Raw genomic sequence first — 16,370 nt, forward strand, 5'->3', positions numbered from 1 at the left:
GAGCCAATAGCCGAGTTGCCAGCCGACAGTAGGGCGGACGGCGGCGACCAATAGAATCCGAGGGGCGTTGCTCTGATTGAGCCGTGTGGCTGCAGTGTCGCCGTGGCCCCGCCCCGCCCCGCCCCGCCCCTGCCCGGCCCGGCCCGGCTCGGCCTCCACCGCTTTGGAACGTGGCAAGATGGTAGATAGATTCCCTGCCTGCCTGCCTTGCTCCGTTCTCACCCATCGACACGTCAGTTTTACTCGGTATCTCCTCAAACCAGCAACACGTGCGGCGGTTTTTAACCTGCAGATTGACAGCCTATGTTGATTACGACTCATGTGTATTATGTAATTGGCATGTAAAAGTACGTCGTTTTCATGGGTTGCTTTGCAACTAACAATGCAATATGTGCATCATACAAAATAACAGCTCCGCCCCAGTTGGTACTTCTAATATCATTCATGATGCTCATATCATGGAATGTTGACTGTACACTTTTAAACACCCATTGTTATTTACTGGTTCATTAACTTTCATTCACATCTACAAGTTTGTGGGGTTTTTTTTTGTTGTTGTTGTTTGTTTTGTTTTTTTTTTCAGCGCTTTGCCTTCAAAATGGACCTTTTAGTTACAGAATAACTACAACCAACAAAACAAAACAAAAGTTTTTATGGTTAGTCATTTCTAAATGAGCTCAGATCTTTTCAGCATCATCAAATCTATGACGTTTAAAAAAAATTAAATAAATAAAATGCAGATGACTTGGCAAACATCCATCAGTCTTCGATCAGCCTGTTTGAGGGCCAATGTCTCACACAAGAATGTGTTTCAGAAACTTAAAACATACAAGGTAGAACAAAAAGCAACTGCAGTTGGTTTGTGATTTCACTACCATGGACGACAAAATTGTTGTCGTTTTTCTTCGACAGGACTGCCAGCCTTTAATTCTTTCACAGGTGTGTCTTACACTGCCTCGTTCACAACAAGGTTTGGGTTTGTTGCTCACATGAACACACACGCATGCACGGCTAAGGGGGAATTTTACCTGACGGCTGCATGTACAGTGCTGAAGAGCAATCTAATCAACCAAATGACATGGCATTTGCGTAATGTGTGTGTGTGTGTGTGTGTGTGTGTGTGTGTGTGTGTGTGTGTGTGTGTGTGTGTGTGGTGGGGTTGTATGTTTGTTTTGGATCTAATGCCAAAGTCAACTTTTCTCTCTCTCTCTCTCTCTTTCCTCTCCTACATTCAGCATGTAGACGCATCAATAAAATGAGCATCATCGTTTTTGTTTACCAAGAGGCTAGTCACATGGTCTCACTGACCAGTCACATGGTCTCACTGGCAGGGAGGGACATTTTGAAGTGGGCGACTCCCCGGAATCACAGTGGTGTGCCAATAAACTGCTATGTCAGCGTGTTGCTGCAGGCAAGAATCCTGCAATATAACTATTACCATATAAAATTCAATTATTCTTAAAAAAAAAAAAAAAAAAGAAGAAAATACCGTCTGGGTTTGACAGGGAGCGTGTTAGGAAGTTTGATACAAACAAAACTATTGATTCTACAAAAATCCACTGAAAGATATTAGTTTGCACAGAGGCTGCAGTCATTGGGCTGTCAGCCAGACACAAAGCCACCATGGACATTGTTGCTGTTAGTTCCACTGCCCTGAAGTCAAGATGTATTAAAGCAACTCTCTCACACAACACCAGTGACACGGAAAGCATTCCCAATTATCTGTGCCAGCTTTGGCTTTACAAATAAAATGTGATTGATTGAGTGATTGGTTGGTTGGTTGGTTGGTTGATACATTAAAAAATACATTACATACGTACAGACTGTCTATTTTTTTTCCAGTTTCGGTTTATATAATTGTTTACTAATTAATAGTTCCCAAAGTCTGCAGTCCAATAAGAATAAGAATAAAGAAAGCCAATCGTTTAGTGTTAAACTTCAATGAAACTGAAATTAATATTTACGTCCATTTACGTCAGTGAGGAACTGCGACTCCGCAACAGGCCGCGAGTCGTTTATCTCAGCAATTCTTTGGCGCCCTCTGCTGACACAGTGTATGCACTGTAATTCTTTGACCTACATTCCCACAAACATGAGTTTGAGGCAATACCCCACAACCAGGTGAAGTACTAATATTTATAAGGCAGAGAATTCCAGAACTAAGGAACCCTTTTGCAAAGGCCCGGTCAGCCTTTGTCACCCTCAGTCAAGTGAATCAGTCCAAGTGTCAGCCAATAATGAAAGGAGAGATGAATGGGTGTGATATGCGACCTTCAGTCTCTCCGAGTTGAAATTCAAGCAGCAGAATAAACAGAAGGAGCAGTGTGTGATTTGCAGCAGGCAGGACAGTAAGGGGAAATGGAAGCTTTTTGCAGGGTGAGGTGGGTGTGGTGTTTGCCGAAGGAGATACAACACAGAGTTAATGACCTCAGATTGAGAAATCTGCTTATTAAAAGTGGAGTGAACAGGACGAGGAAAACGAGGGAAAAAGAGCCGCGTGAGGACCAAGAGTAGAGCTGACATCAATAACAAGAACGTCTCAATCTAGTTTCACTTTATATAACAACAATAATAATAATAATAATAATAATAATAATAATAATAATGATAATAATAATAATAATAATAATAATAATAATAATAATAATAATAATAATAATAATAATAATAATAATGACTCAGAATCTCTCTCTGGTCAGAGGAGTTTAGGATAGAAAAGCATCCTGATGGTTGCACCTTCCATTCATTTGTTGGAGGGAATCTTGGGGTCTTTCCTCTATCAATAGTCTTTTCCCACCTCCTCCCTGCTCTCCTACACAGTCTTTACAAGGGATCCTTTGATGTCTTTATAACATTCAGGGGTCCAGGGACAAAGACACAAGCTGCCCAGCAAACAGCATGAAGGAAAGGTGACCGCTAGGGGTCTCCCTTTCCTCAACCCTCACACACAATTCAGTAACTCTGAAAGGGTCTCGTGGACAAATTGGGACCTGCACATTCACCACAGAAAGGCAAATGCACAGCATTGCTGGAACTACAAAGGTATCCCAGTTTGCTTCTATAGATTCAATATTAAGGGAATTGCACTACAGTTATTTTCTTGTGTGATCTCCAGATATTATTAATTTGATCTCTACGGTCTGGTGTTGGTTTTTCCGCCAGGCCTGCACATCATCCTGTGAATGGGAAGGAAGCTCAGGAGTTCTGTGTCAAAACATCATTTCAAATCAAAAGCATCCACTGGATGCACTGAAAACATGTCCCCAAGAGGAACAGACTAGAGTCCGTCATACACTGAGACAGCTGAGTGACAGTTGCAACAGGTGACTTTGCATCATCACAACAGGTATTTTTCCCGTATAAGAGAGTATCAAATTCCAAATGAGTCATTTGTCAAAGTGTGTTTGTTGTCTGTATGTTTATTGCATTTATAGATACAGTAATATAAGATCTGTCAGGACAAGAGTGAACAGAACATTTCAAATTTACCTGAGTGCTTTTGTTTTGTTTTGTTTTTTACCTCATGTCTTTATTAAATGAGGTGTGGACACCTTGCATTTGACCTATTTCAAGAAGTTGTGTAGTCATACTGGGGGGTGCAGGGGAGGGGTGGGCGGTAAGCAAACATTACCTCAGGAAGTTGTGCAGTGGACAGATGGCTACACATTGTAAAAGTGACAGCTAGTAGATTTACAAAATACATTTCAGACTGTTTACATAAAGTCAACGGTTAACAGTTAAAAATACTGAGAATAATAATAACATGAAAAATGATATTGTTGGGTGCATCATTTGTAAACCGGCCTCTTCTCTTTCTATCACAGTGTAATATGAACGTTTGCCTCATCGCTGGGTTAAAACCTAGAAGTGGCAGAGTTGCTAGAAATAAATGCAGAGTTTGACAGAGCCAGCAGTGTCACAGGCATGTTTACTGACCTACTTGTTGTGATCAAAGGTCAGTGCAGTGATAGTGCAACAGAGGGTGCAGTGGACTGGAGGAGGGAGGAGGGAGGGGGGCGGGGGGCAATAAGTTATTCACTGAGGTTGCAATTGATTGAAAGTGAATAACATCATTTTATCATTTTACTCCTGACTGTCTCTGACTAGTTAAAAACCGCAGTGCACACAGCCAGCCACAGGGTGGCGCCACTCAGCCACTGGTACAGTATGCTGCCAGCATTTTGCCCTTCCAAATATTTTCTATGGCATCTTGACCAGACGGATTCTTGTCTGGTTGACTGCGGGGAGCTTCAAATTGGTCAGATTCTAGATGTGAAACATTGGTACCAATCAGACAGGAAATAGTTTGTACTGCTTACTGAAATCTCCCTTTGCCAAATACACACACAGCCTGAACCACACAGCCCAAATGTATTTTTGATGGGAATATTTAGTATTATTTGAGCTAATGTGAATACTTATTAAATATTTTATTTTCAAGGTATCTTAAAAAGGTCAGGCACACTAGGTGATGTATATATATATATATCATCGCGAGAGAGGCAGCAGCAGCAGCAGCAGCAGCTGTTTGTTTGCTTGCTTGCCAATGGAAGAATAAATCAACACAAACTTCAATTCTTCGCCTGGACAATGGACTCTGTCGTATCCCAGCGTAGATTCACTCCCTCGGTACCTGAGTGGCCGTTTGGATTTGATTTTAATTCATTTGATTTTGTTTGTTAAGTTTGGATATTAAGGACAAGAGCAAAGAATAGGTCAAATGGCCACTAGAGTTGTAAGTAAACCTTACTTAACTCATGATCACCTTCCCCTCGGTCTCAACACTGATGCACCACAGAAGAAGAGGGAACTGGCATTGTGAGGTGCGAGCCCAGCCGTTGCATTTCCTTGTGAAACAGGATGATTTCAAGTGTTTGCAGCCCATTTCACAAGTGCAAGCTCGCACAGCTGCAAAACAGCTTTCAACAGGACATTTGCCATAAATGATGCTGTAACATCAAATGACACAACTCCTCTCTCTCTCTCTCTCTCTCTCCCTCTCTCTCTCTCTATCTCTCTTTGTTTGCACACAAAAGATTAGCAGTGGTGGTGGCGGCTGTGCGCCGGTTAGCACAGTCGCAGGCTCAAACCACTTTGTCAAATCATGGACCTGGATCTTTTAAATTAAAAATAGTTTCAAATCGACTCTATATTTTTATTTACAGAGGCTTATGCATAAGATATGTTACAGCACTGTAACACTTCACGATAACAATCTTTTCATGTACAACAATCATGAGATGAATAAATAAAACATTTATGATTCTGACATCGAAAACATAGCAACTTCACTGTCACTGTCTGTCTTCAATTGTTGCTCTGGTCCCTGCATGACTTCAGAAGTGTAAGATGGTAACGACACCGATACCAGCTGTGTACGCATGAATATGACAATTTGGTTAAATTTGTATTTGTACTGCAGTGAAACCTGTGACAGTCAACGTGTTGTAGAAAAACATGCTGAGGAATGTTGTTCAAATAACAGAACATGTGTGGAAAAATAAAGATCAAAGTAATTCAATCATGTCTAATAATCGTGTTATTAAGTACTCGGTATGGATATCGGTGAATACTGAAATGCAAATACTGGTACTCTACTAGTTCTGTAAAAAAAATAGTATCTGTGCATCCCTCCTGATAAGTATTTATAGTCTTATACATATTTGTATGTAGACATTTAAAATTTAGCAACTTCACATTACGTCCTGTCTTCTATGGTCTTTGTTTTCGTCCTTAAGTGACTTCAGAAGTACACAACAGTAAAAACCCTACAAAAGTTATTTTGTGCTTTTTTTTTTTGTCTGATTAGCAAAAAGAAGTAAAAAATACACAATTAGCTTATACATGTCACCAGTAACAACTTTGTTTCAATTCACGACGTCGGCGACACAGTTCAAGCTGAAGCAACGACAAAACCAAAATATAAAAATAGTGGCAAAAATTTCAAACATCACCCCCCCCCCCCCCTTGCCCCTCCAGGGATATTTTTTCAAGTCTCAATTTCCTGTGAAATCAAGCAGTCGTCAGGCGGCGCCACAGCAGCAGCGTCACCGGTCGGGTGGCTGGCGATTTGCTGCAGGAGGCTCTCGGCCTGCAGCAGCTGATTGGTCCAGTCCTGGCAGGCCTCCTCCACACCCAGGCCTTCACCGCCGTACTGCGGCGGCAGGACGACCGCAGAGAAGAAGTCGCTCAGGGTGTCCTGGAAATCAGCACCATGTAGGTGGATCTGCAGATGGATGGAGGGTGAGGAGGTGAGCATGAGGAGTGAGGAGATGAGAATGAGGAGTGAGGAGATGAGTGTGGAGTGAGGAGATGAGAATGAGGAGTGAGGAGATGAGAATGAGGAGTGAGGAGATGAGTGTGGAGTGAGGAGATGAGAATGAGGAGTGAGGAGATGAGAATGAGGAGTGAGGAGATGAGAATGAGGAGTGAAGAGATGAGAATGAGGAGTGAGGAGATGAGTGTGGAGTGAGGAGATGAGAATGTGGAGTGAGGAGATGAGAATGTGGAGTGAGGAGATGAGAATGAGGAGTGTGGAGATGAGGGATGAGGAGTGAGGAGATGAGTGTAGAGTGAGGAGTGAGGAGTGAGGAGTGAGGAGTGAGGAGATGAGTGTGGAGTGTGGAGATGAGTGTGAAGTGAGGAGTGAGGAGTAAGGAGATGAGGGATGAGGAGTGAGGAGATGAGAATGTGGCACGGCGAACTGGCTGACCCTCTGTTTGATCTTGTCGGACAGGAAGGGGCGGATCATGGCGAAGACGGGCCGGAAAATCAGCGGCTCGTTAACCAGGTGGATCCCTCGCACTTTGAGTGGGAAGGAGTCCTGGACACACACACACACATAGACAGACACATATTTATAGTCTCATATGTGCATTGTCTTATATGGTCTTATATGGTCTTTATCTGCCTATCTGTCTATCATGTCAGTGAAAATGAAAAGGTCGACTTTTACCGTGAGCACGGAGGAGATTTTCCTGGCGAGTGAGGGCGTGACTTGCAGGGCGTGACTGAAACTCCACCCGTCCAGGTCAAATATGACCTTGACGCCTCGTCTCTGGGTCTCCGCCTCCCTGCAGATGATCTCTGACGTCATCAGACTCACCTTGAACACGTGGATGACGGACCAGTCCTTCGGGTTCCACTGGCCTGCAGAGACGCAGCCAATCAGTGCGCAGGAAGATACCATCTCTATGAAAACCAGCATTTAGTAACCAGCGAGGGCCACACGGTGGCGCAGTGGTCAGCGCTGCCGCCTCACAGCAAGAAGGTTGTGGGTTCGATTCCGGGCCTGGGGCCTTTCTGTGTGGAGTTTGCGTGTTCTCCCTGTGTCTGCTGGGTTCTCCAGGTTCTCCAGCTTCCTCCCACAGTCCAGAAACATGCGGTGAGGTGAATTGGAAACTCAAGCAACTCTAAACTGTCCGAAGGCGTTCCCATTAGAGTTTTTTGCAAAATAAAAGCGATATCTCTAAAAATTTCAACAAAGTACAAATTGCGAATTGCAGGTGTTTCTATTGAATGTTGTGAAGTGCATGAGCTGTAAATCTGCATTCCAGTGTTTGCTGTCCAGAATTGTTGTTATGTTTTTCTCTTTGATTACTTGTAAAAAAGAAATTACGTCTCCTCCTCCGTCCAATCATAACGCGCCAGTGAAGTGGTCACGTGACCCCGAACGTCACGTCTGCTGACGTGTCAATGCCAATAAAGAGTTTCCAAGACACTTTTGTGATATCCCTCTATATGGATATGTCTGAAAAACCACCTCATGAGAGCATCAAACTGGACCATGACCCTGAGCACGGGGTATTGAAAATGGATGGATGGATGGATGGATGGATGGATGGATGGTGGCCCTGGTGGACCTGCTGTACTTCCTGTAGCACCTCAGCTCTTTGCATTCTTCATATGGGATGATATGGCAGTGTTCATGGCCCGTTGCAGAAGAGCTATTTTTAAAGCACACACACACACACACACACACACACACACACGCACACACACACACGCACACACACACACGCACACACACACACACACACACTGACCAATCCTGTAAATGAGCACCCTGCTGCCGGTGTGGTCCCGCACTGGGAGAACAGCGTGGTAGGAGGTGTTGAGGAGGCCGAGCATAGACGAGGGAGACAGACAGGCGCTGATCTCAGGACTCTCCTTCCGCCACCGCTGGTAGTTCAGCAGGAGCTGCAAAGGAAATCACAGAGCACGGCTGTCAAACTCAAGCACACAGTGGGGATAGAAATGTGAACACAAGCCAACATTGATATTTATTGAAAAAAAATCTTCCTCCAGATCAGAGTTAGGCAAACTGTTTGCACAGTGGGTTGTAAAATGTGCCAGAGGGGGGTAGCGGAGCAGCAGCAGATGGATGGATTTTTTTTGGTGAGCCACCTCATAGAAGGAAACAATCTACCATGGGATATGTAGATAACCTGTTGCGTTTATGTCACTGGAAAATGAAGCAAAGCAAAGTTGCAACAAATCTGTGTGTTTGAAGCCCAATCAGGGTGTATAGCTCTGAGAACCATATAGAACCTCTGAGAACCATCTAGAACCTCCTAGAACCACCTAGAACCACCCCTAGAACACCAGGGTGTTTAGCTCTGAGAACCATTTAGAACCTCCTCGATCCTCCACTAGACCACCAGGGTGTTTAGCTCTGAGAACCATCTAGAACCTCTTAGAACCATCTAGAACCACCCCTAGACCACCAGGGTGTTTAGCTCTGAGAACCATCTAGAACCTCTTAGAACCATCTAGAACCACCCCTAGACCACCACGGTGTTTAGCTCTTTATTGATATGACTCTGAAAACACTGGAAACATGGAGGAAATACAGCTGTTTGATGACTGACTGACTATTAATATCATTTCTTCAAGCTCGGAGGGCCAGATTAAAAAGCTCAACGGGCCACATATGGCCCCCCCAGGCCGTAGTTTGCCCATGCCTGGTTTAGTGTGTTGGATCATCTGTTCAAAACCCTTGAAAAGTCGTCTCACTGCTACAGTTTGACAAGAGATGAGCTGCATACAGAGGCAACAGCGTGACGCCTCCATCACCACCAAATCATTCCAAAGCCTGAGCCAGTGACCTTCAGCGCTCCCTGGAGTTCCACTGGGATGATGTACAGACGACAGAGCACGTCCAGATGCCTTTGGTAGTGATTTATAGCGCCGCACAGATAAAAGCAGAGCTGATTAAGATGATTGGAGGACAGTGACTCTAATCAGTTATCTCTGCTGAATGAGGACCAGTGGGTTCAGACAACCAGTAGAGTGACTGCGAGCTGGGTCTTGTAGTGTATCAGGACACAAGACCACTGAGCCACTTGGCGGAGCGCTGAGCACTTTGACTGAACACAGCAATCAGGTTTAGCTCAAAAACATTCATTCTTCTTCTATTGTAATCTTTATTCCTATTCAGGGTCACGGGGGTCTGCTGGAGCCTCTCCCAGCTCCCAGGGCGAAGGCAAATAACTCAATAGCTCAAATAACAAGAGAGACAAAACACTGTTCGAAGGTACGGCGGTGCAGCAGAATTATCAAATACATGAAATAATATTTACGGAATATAAAAACAACTGTGTTTGCTGCTGGATCATTGTGGTAGAAACCATGATTGTTATTATTTACACGATCACAGATTAGTTGCTTGTGTAAAATGTTGAATCGGCATGATTAATCACTAAAGATTAATCACTAAATGATTAATTCATTCAGTCATTAAATGGATTGATCAGGAAATGGATTTTACACAAAAACAAATGTGTTGTTTGTGTAAAATGTTGAAACAAAATGATTAATCACTAGATGATATAATAATTTGAGTAAAAAAAAAAAAAGTAACTTCTCAGCATAAGTCACATCAATAAATAATCTATAATAGAATTAAACCATTAATATAAAAACAATCCAAATTCTCAGCCCTCTCCAGCCTTTATTATACGTACATATATATATATATATATATATATATATATATACATATATATATATATATATATATATATATATATATATATATATATATACATATATATATATATATATATATATATACATATATATATATACATATATATATATATACATATATATATATATATATATACATATATATACATATATATATATATATATATATATATATATACATATATATATATGTATGTATACATATATATATATATATATATATATATATATATATATATATATATATATATATATATATATATACACATATATATATATATATATATGTATATATAAAATAAAATAAAATAAAATAAAATAAAATAAACACTCTCAGGTGGAGGCTTTCACTTTACAGTGTGCTGGTGATTTGGACAAATGACATCAGAGCGGTGATAGAATCATGAACACTTGGATTTTTACAATATGTGAGACCATAGACATAACTGACAATGTCAAATTATTTTAAAAGTACAAAACCCTGAAGAACGCTAAACTACACAACTGCTGGTCGTAATAACCGATATGGGAGTTGAAGCCAGCAAGAGGACACAGAAAGTCCTGCACGGGGACAACCACTAGGGGCAGCACAACACGGTACTGTAAATATCAGACATGTCTGATAAGCTGAGTCCATAATCTTTTTTTGAGGGGAACAAAAAAAAAAGTTTTCTTTTTTTTTAACCTGAACAAAGGTCAGTCCAGTGTTCACTGTCTCTCCTGCAACATCAGCTCAGGTCAACAGTCAAGACTTTTTAAACAAATAAGAGTCACACCTCCTATATGCCGGTAACACTGAGCCTAAACCTCATTTTACTTCCTGCTCATTTCAGGTGTGAGGCTGCAACTCTCAAGACTGTTTTTGCAAACACAATGATGCAACATTATACTGTAGGTGGCAGTTCACTTCATTTCAGCTCACACTTAACACCTCAATTTTACATTTACGGATGGTTGATTTGCGTGTATGTATTAAGCATTTGAACAGAGTCGTGTTTTTGTCATTTCACAGACCGAGACGTGACATCTTCCAAATATATTACAATGAATGTAAACATATCAGAGAATCTTGACACACATTTATGCCTTGTTTCATCGTACAATGATGCCAGATGTCACGTGACCTCTACCACAATAAGCAGCGTTTGAACTAAACCGGGTGCTACGAAACCTTCTTCTAGCAACGAAAGCCTTCAGTGCCATTGAAACTGCACTGCAGCACTGATGACAATCTCAGCTCCTCATTGTCAGCTACATTTATTATGCCTTTATTACGCTTTGTTTCCTTCTCATGTTTTTGTGGGCAGCTTTCCAGGAGGTGCATTGCAGGTTCCGTGGTTTTATTGATACATAATTTGTAAGAGGATCTGCAAAGCTGATTAAAATGCCGATTGTCGCACAGGAGCTCTAAAATGATCTGATGGAACTTCGAAACTTGCAATAAAACGTCAGATCATTCTGATCTTCCTTGTCACTCAACCTCTCTTAGTTCAACTTACTTACTTCCACTTGTTCTTTGAACCACCTTGACCGGTTTGGTTATTGGGAATTACCGACGGAAGAAGCAAACAAAGCTCAATGGAATTCTAGTTTCTGTTTCTTGGTTTGTTCTTGTCTCCAACCTGTGGAGGACGATTCCCGAGAATCAACTAGAGGACCTTCACATTCATTCATCTGTCTGTCAGCAACAAGTGTGACATCGAGATGCTAGCCTGCTGTGTGTTTATGCTTTATTACGACTTACAGTGTGGAGATAAAGCAAAGTGACTTGCTGTGCACCTGAACTTCCTCCTCTGGGCCTTGAATGAATTGGTTTGGACTGAACTTCCTCCTCCTGTGCCCACACACGTCACTACTTTGACCCACAGAAGCTGACGTTTTAAACCGTGGACCATTAACAAAGTTGTCTGAGTTGCCTGGACCTCCGAAGTTGGGAAAGTAGGGCCGAGTAGTTGCTCTCAAAGAGCGGAACACAACACAACAGCCTTTCAGTCGCCGGAGGAGAAGAAAGTTGCCTCGGTACCTGCAGCGAAAGGTCCACGTCGAAGTCTCTGGCCCGCAGGAACTTGATGAGGAAGCGGTCGGAGAGGCTCGTGTCGGCGGCGGGCAGCTCGCCGCTGCTGGCCGCCCTCCGCCGCAGGCTGCTGACCATCGGCCGCAGCTCCTCCGAGTCGGCCGGCAGCTCGTTGAGCTGAGGCCCGTTCATGTCGCACCCAGGTCCGGTTACACTCCCACACCTCCTCCCGCTGCTGGAGTCACTGCTGGAGGGGGAGAGAGAGAGAGAGAGAGAGAGAGAGAGAGAGAGAGAGAGAGAGAGAGAGAGAGAGAGAGAGAGAGAGAGAGAGAGAGAGAGAGAGCAGAATAAAGAGAAAAGAGAAACCTCGGTAATCGAAAAGACTTCCCTCCACTTAAACAAAGTTCAAGTCGTTGATTTATTTTCAAAATACAGGAAGATGAATTTTATTTTATTCACTATTGTTACATACTGAATGTAGCGCTTTTAAGGCACTTCTTACCCCGCTGATCACTTCAGGCTCTGCAGCGGTTGCCTTCCGACACCACCGCCAATTTAACGGCCAATGTCTCCCTCTGGTGGCCATGTGTTGCAAACAACTGTTGAATCCTGTTGTGTTCCTTGGAGTGGCTGCATTCGAGAGTTCAGTACAGTACTCTTGCTGTATTCTTTTTTTTTAAACCCCCCTGGATATCATCACTGAGGCTGTTCCCTCCCTCCCCTTGACGCGTGAAAAGGGAAGTACTCAGCTTTCTGCCCACTAGAGGCAGTTATTCCTTCACTGTTGCCTCAGTGGCTCCTCCCAGTGGCAGCAGTTGGCTATGACAGTGTGGTTCAGACCTGCTGGTCATGGAAAGTAAAGTGTCTGGCTTTAACATGACTGTCTTGATGTGGTGCTGTGCAGATGAAGTTGATTTAGACAAGAACAGTATTGATTGACCTTCTCTTTCTATAATGCGATCTAAAACATTATTGGATATATAAACAAATATACAAATGTTTAGTTTGATCCATTGTTCTGAAACAATTTTAAACGAAGCAGAAAGTCTAACCAATAGATTCCCAATGTGAACTTGTGCGACTTCTCACAACAGTCTAATACATATTTTTTGGTAAAATATTTCTAACTGATCTTGTTTGCAGCTTTAAGTCCTGCCAACAGATGCTTGTATTGAGTGTTGCATGCAGCCACTACATGCTAATGCTAGCGCAGCATGTTGAGTTTGGTCATCTCCTCACTTCGCTCTGGAGGCTTTCAGTCGGTTTTCTATTGATTGTGCTTGAAGTGCTTTGAGAAGTCTTTAGTTGTGATTCAGCACTTTACAAATAAGAGTTGACTGAGTGTTAATTATTTTTAATTATTGATGATATGGAAGCAGTTTAAGCTGTTTGAGCCATCTGTACAACTCACTTCCTGTTGCTGAAACTCTTACAAAGCACAGCGCTGACAGAAAAGACTGGGGGGAGGGAACTCATCCTCACACTGCATAATGACACTTCAGATCCTGTGTTCTGGTGGAATTCATGTAAAACATAAATATATATTTGCACAATGGTTGCACAAACATTAAAAATGTCTTGAGTGTAAATCAATGATCACAATGTGATCACTGGTCACTGGATGATTTCTCACTGTTGACACTGGGATAGTCTGAGTCACCAGTGACCGGCTCACAGTGCATGCCAGTGAACTGTGTGTCCATCTCGTGCAGACTTTGCTCTGACGTCACACAAAGCAAAGCAACCATAATCTCTGAAGATCTCAGAGGAGACAGAATTCTGACCCCGACACCACAGCTGCTCTTCAAGACGCAGGTCACGATGAGGTCAAATTCCTGCTTGCTGCTTCTTTAAAAAAAAAAAAAAAAAAAAAATGGTTTTGTGGTTTCCACAGCAACTTGGCATTTTACTGATGTATTTCAATTGAATGGTAACTCAGTCTATAGCATCTAAATTGAACCTTTAAGATAGTGACGCAGCACTGATGGGATCTACAGTAAAGTTCTGCATATTCTGGTTCATTTTCTATCGCAGCTTCTTCTTCTTCAACCTCCTGACTTGAGGTGCCGCTGCAACCAAAACATCTGCACTAATGCCCATCACTGGAGGATGGAAGGAAGCCGGAGGACCCTGGTCACAAACCCCTGCAGAGGCAGCTGGAACCTGCAAACTCTCACACGTAGACAAAGACGACGACAACCTGCGACCTTCTCGCTGCGAGGAGACGATGCTGACCGCTCGACAAAAACTGCGCACATGGGACCAAAATATTCATCAACACAAATACATGCAGGACATCTCTGTCAGTTGTCTGTATTAGTTCTGATCTCTTCAGCAGAAGAAACGGAGCAGAAACGAGAGTGGGTAGACACGAAGAGCACGAGCTGAGTTTTGTGTTTTTGTTTTACTGAAAAACTGTAACAGGGGTGGGTGAACTAGGCACCTCTGTAGCATCTGCTACTGCACATACAAGACAACACCCACAGCACAGTCACCGATTATACAGTGCCTCTATTCAACATGTTCATCAATATATAGAATGTATTGTATCATCAAAAGCTCCGGGGGTCACAACCTGGGTGCAGTAACAACATGGAAATGCTGCGTTCCAGGGGGAATGTACAGACAAAAGAAACAAAAAAAAAAAAAATCAAATATAAAAAAGGTTTGGTGCCGCGTGGGAATGATGGTCCACCGTGTCGAGTCTGCACAGAAGCACAGACAGGTCCCGAGGTTGCGAGTTCTTGTGAAATGAAAGGTCTGGGATGCGGTCATGTCCCTCTGGAATCAGCCTCACCTATCGTTCAGGTTCAGAGTTCCGGGCGAGAGAGAGAGAGAGAGAGAGAGAGAGAGAGAGAGAGAGAGAGAGAGAGAGAGAGAGAACACAACCGGCGTTGTGAGTGCGCACGTCCTTCACGGCTACACAAAGACCAGACGATGAAACTCCAACCTTTTTGCTCTTGGGAAAAAAAAAAAAAAAAATTTAGAAAGAAAAAGAGTCTTCAGAGTCTGAGTGGAACATGGGTGGCATTCCGCTGGTGTCGGAAATATGACACGGCAGGCGTCGAGTCGACAACTCCGAACCGTCCAATGTGGCGCAGAAAGGCATCGTTCTCAGTGGAGCGAGTGTTGAGAGTGTGTGGTGGCGCCGCGTCAGAGTCGCAGCAGGGGTCCGGGGCGGCCACGCAAGGTGGCGCCACTGGGGCGTGAATGTGAAGCCACGACTGGCGTGAGGAGAACCAGCGAGTCCGACGACGTGAAGACATTCGAAGAGAGCGGAGAGAGAGAGAGAGAGCGAGAGAGAGAGAGAGAGAGAGAGAGCGCGCTGGGGTTGAGGAGTCAGGACATTTAGGATTGGATTCTTAATAGTAATAATTAATGCTGTGGTTCGCTGGGCTGCGGTGCTGCAACATGGACAGAAAAAACAAACAAACTAGCAGTCAACAGTTTGGACACACGCTTCTGATTTCATGGCTTTTCTTGCATTTTCACGACTATTGACATTGCAGATGAACTATGAATGATGGAACATGGATTCAACAAAAAGAGTGTGAAATAACTCTGACAAGTGTCAGACGATGTAGAACAGCCGCCCTTCATATAAAATATATGGAACATATTTAGGTATTGAACATTGTTTTCTTTTGCCGCATGAATCCACACATCCTGCTCATATAGTTGATGTCTTCAGTGTGCATCTACAGTGTAGAAAGTAGTCGAGATCAAGAAGAAGCAGGTGAGTTCAAACTGTTGACTGCTGGTGTAGATATTTTTTTTTTTTTTTGCATTTGACAAAGACAGAAAAGATGACATTTCATCACCGCACGTTGAACAGAACACAACCACTTGAGGACATCATCGCCAATGTGTGTGTGTGTGTGTGTGTGTGTGAGAGAGAAAAGGGGATTCACCAGTCTGTCACACTGGCAAACATCAGCACACAAACAGCAGTGTGTGTGTGTGTGTGTGTGTGTGTGTGTGTGTAGGAATCTGTTGGAATGTCATTTTAAATGAAGAAAGATTGAAAGAAAACAAAAACAAACAGTACATGACAATATTTGTGAAATGACATCAGTTGTCACGAAATGACATCAGTTGTCACAACAAGTCAGGCCCCAACATTGTTTTCTCCTTTCTTTGTTATTCGCACTTCAGCAGTTAACGTAACAAATCCACACAGTCGTGCACAACAGAGACTCGGCCGAGCCGTCGGGGGAAAAACACAAAGCCTTGTGTGAAATGGGAATGAAGTCAGAGCGGCTTTGCTTCTCCTCGGACACGGCCGACGCCGCGAGCGGCTGCACGACAGGAAGTGAGAGAGCGAAGTGCTACTGGAACCAAGGAGGGTGGGGGGGGGGGGGGGGGG

The 16,370-nt window shown here is 43.2% G+C and overlaps 2 protein-coding genes across 2 annotated transcripts in view; one reads left to right on the forward strand and one right to left on the reverse strand.

The window, feature by feature from the left end:
• The window catches only part of fam110b (family with sequence similarity 110 member B), a 160,410-nt gene extending 144,519 nt beyond the window's left edge, over positions 1-15,891 (forward strand). The window contains exon 6 of the transcript XR_012925558.1: positions 15,552-15,891. The gene's annotated coding sequence lies outside the window, so the exon portion shown is untranslated. The remainder of the gene's footprint in view (positions 1-15,551) is intronic.
• Positions 5,142-12,258, reverse strand: ttpa (tocopherol (alpha) transfer protein). The gene is made up of 5 exons (XM_076015543.1): positions 12,014-12,258; positions 8,046-8,199; positions 6,956-7,149; positions 6,713-6,823; positions 5,142-6,226 (listed from the first exon to the last, which is right to left on the reverse strand). The coding sequence occupies exons 1-5, from the start codon at positions 12,194-12,196 to the stop codon at positions 5,990-5,992; spliced, it is 879 nt and encodes a 292-aa protein (XP_075871658.1). The 5' UTR covers positions 12,197-12,258; the 3' UTR covers positions 5,142-5,989.
• Positions 15,892-16,370: the final 479 nt, after the last annotated feature.

Source organism: Nelusetta ayraudi, unplaced genomic scaffold, assembly GCF_046127955.1.
Source record: "Nelusetta ayraudi isolate G7.1 ecotype Tasmania unplaced genomic scaffold, CSIRO-AGI_Nayr_v1 ptg000190l, whole genome shotgun sequence".
In the NCBI taxonomy this organism is placed as follows: domain Eukaryota; kingdom Metazoa; phylum Chordata; class Actinopteri; order Tetraodontiformes; family Monacanthidae; genus Nelusetta; species Nelusetta ayraudi.

Bases quoted from the DNA above. Each gene is read 5' to 3' on its own strand.
- ttpa (XM_076015543.1), bottom strand. From the start codon at position 12,196: ATGAACGGGCCTCAGCTCAACGAGCTGCCGGCCGACTCGGAGGAGCTG. The intron at 6,824-6,955 runs GTAAAAGTCGAC...GTGTGTGTCCAG, and splicing joins AAATCTCCTCCGTGCTCACG to GACTCCTTCCCACTCAAAGT. The intron at 6,227-6,712 runs GTCAGCCAGTTC...ATCCATCTGCAG, and splicing joins CCGACAAGATCAAACAGAGG to ATCCACCTACATGGTGCTGA.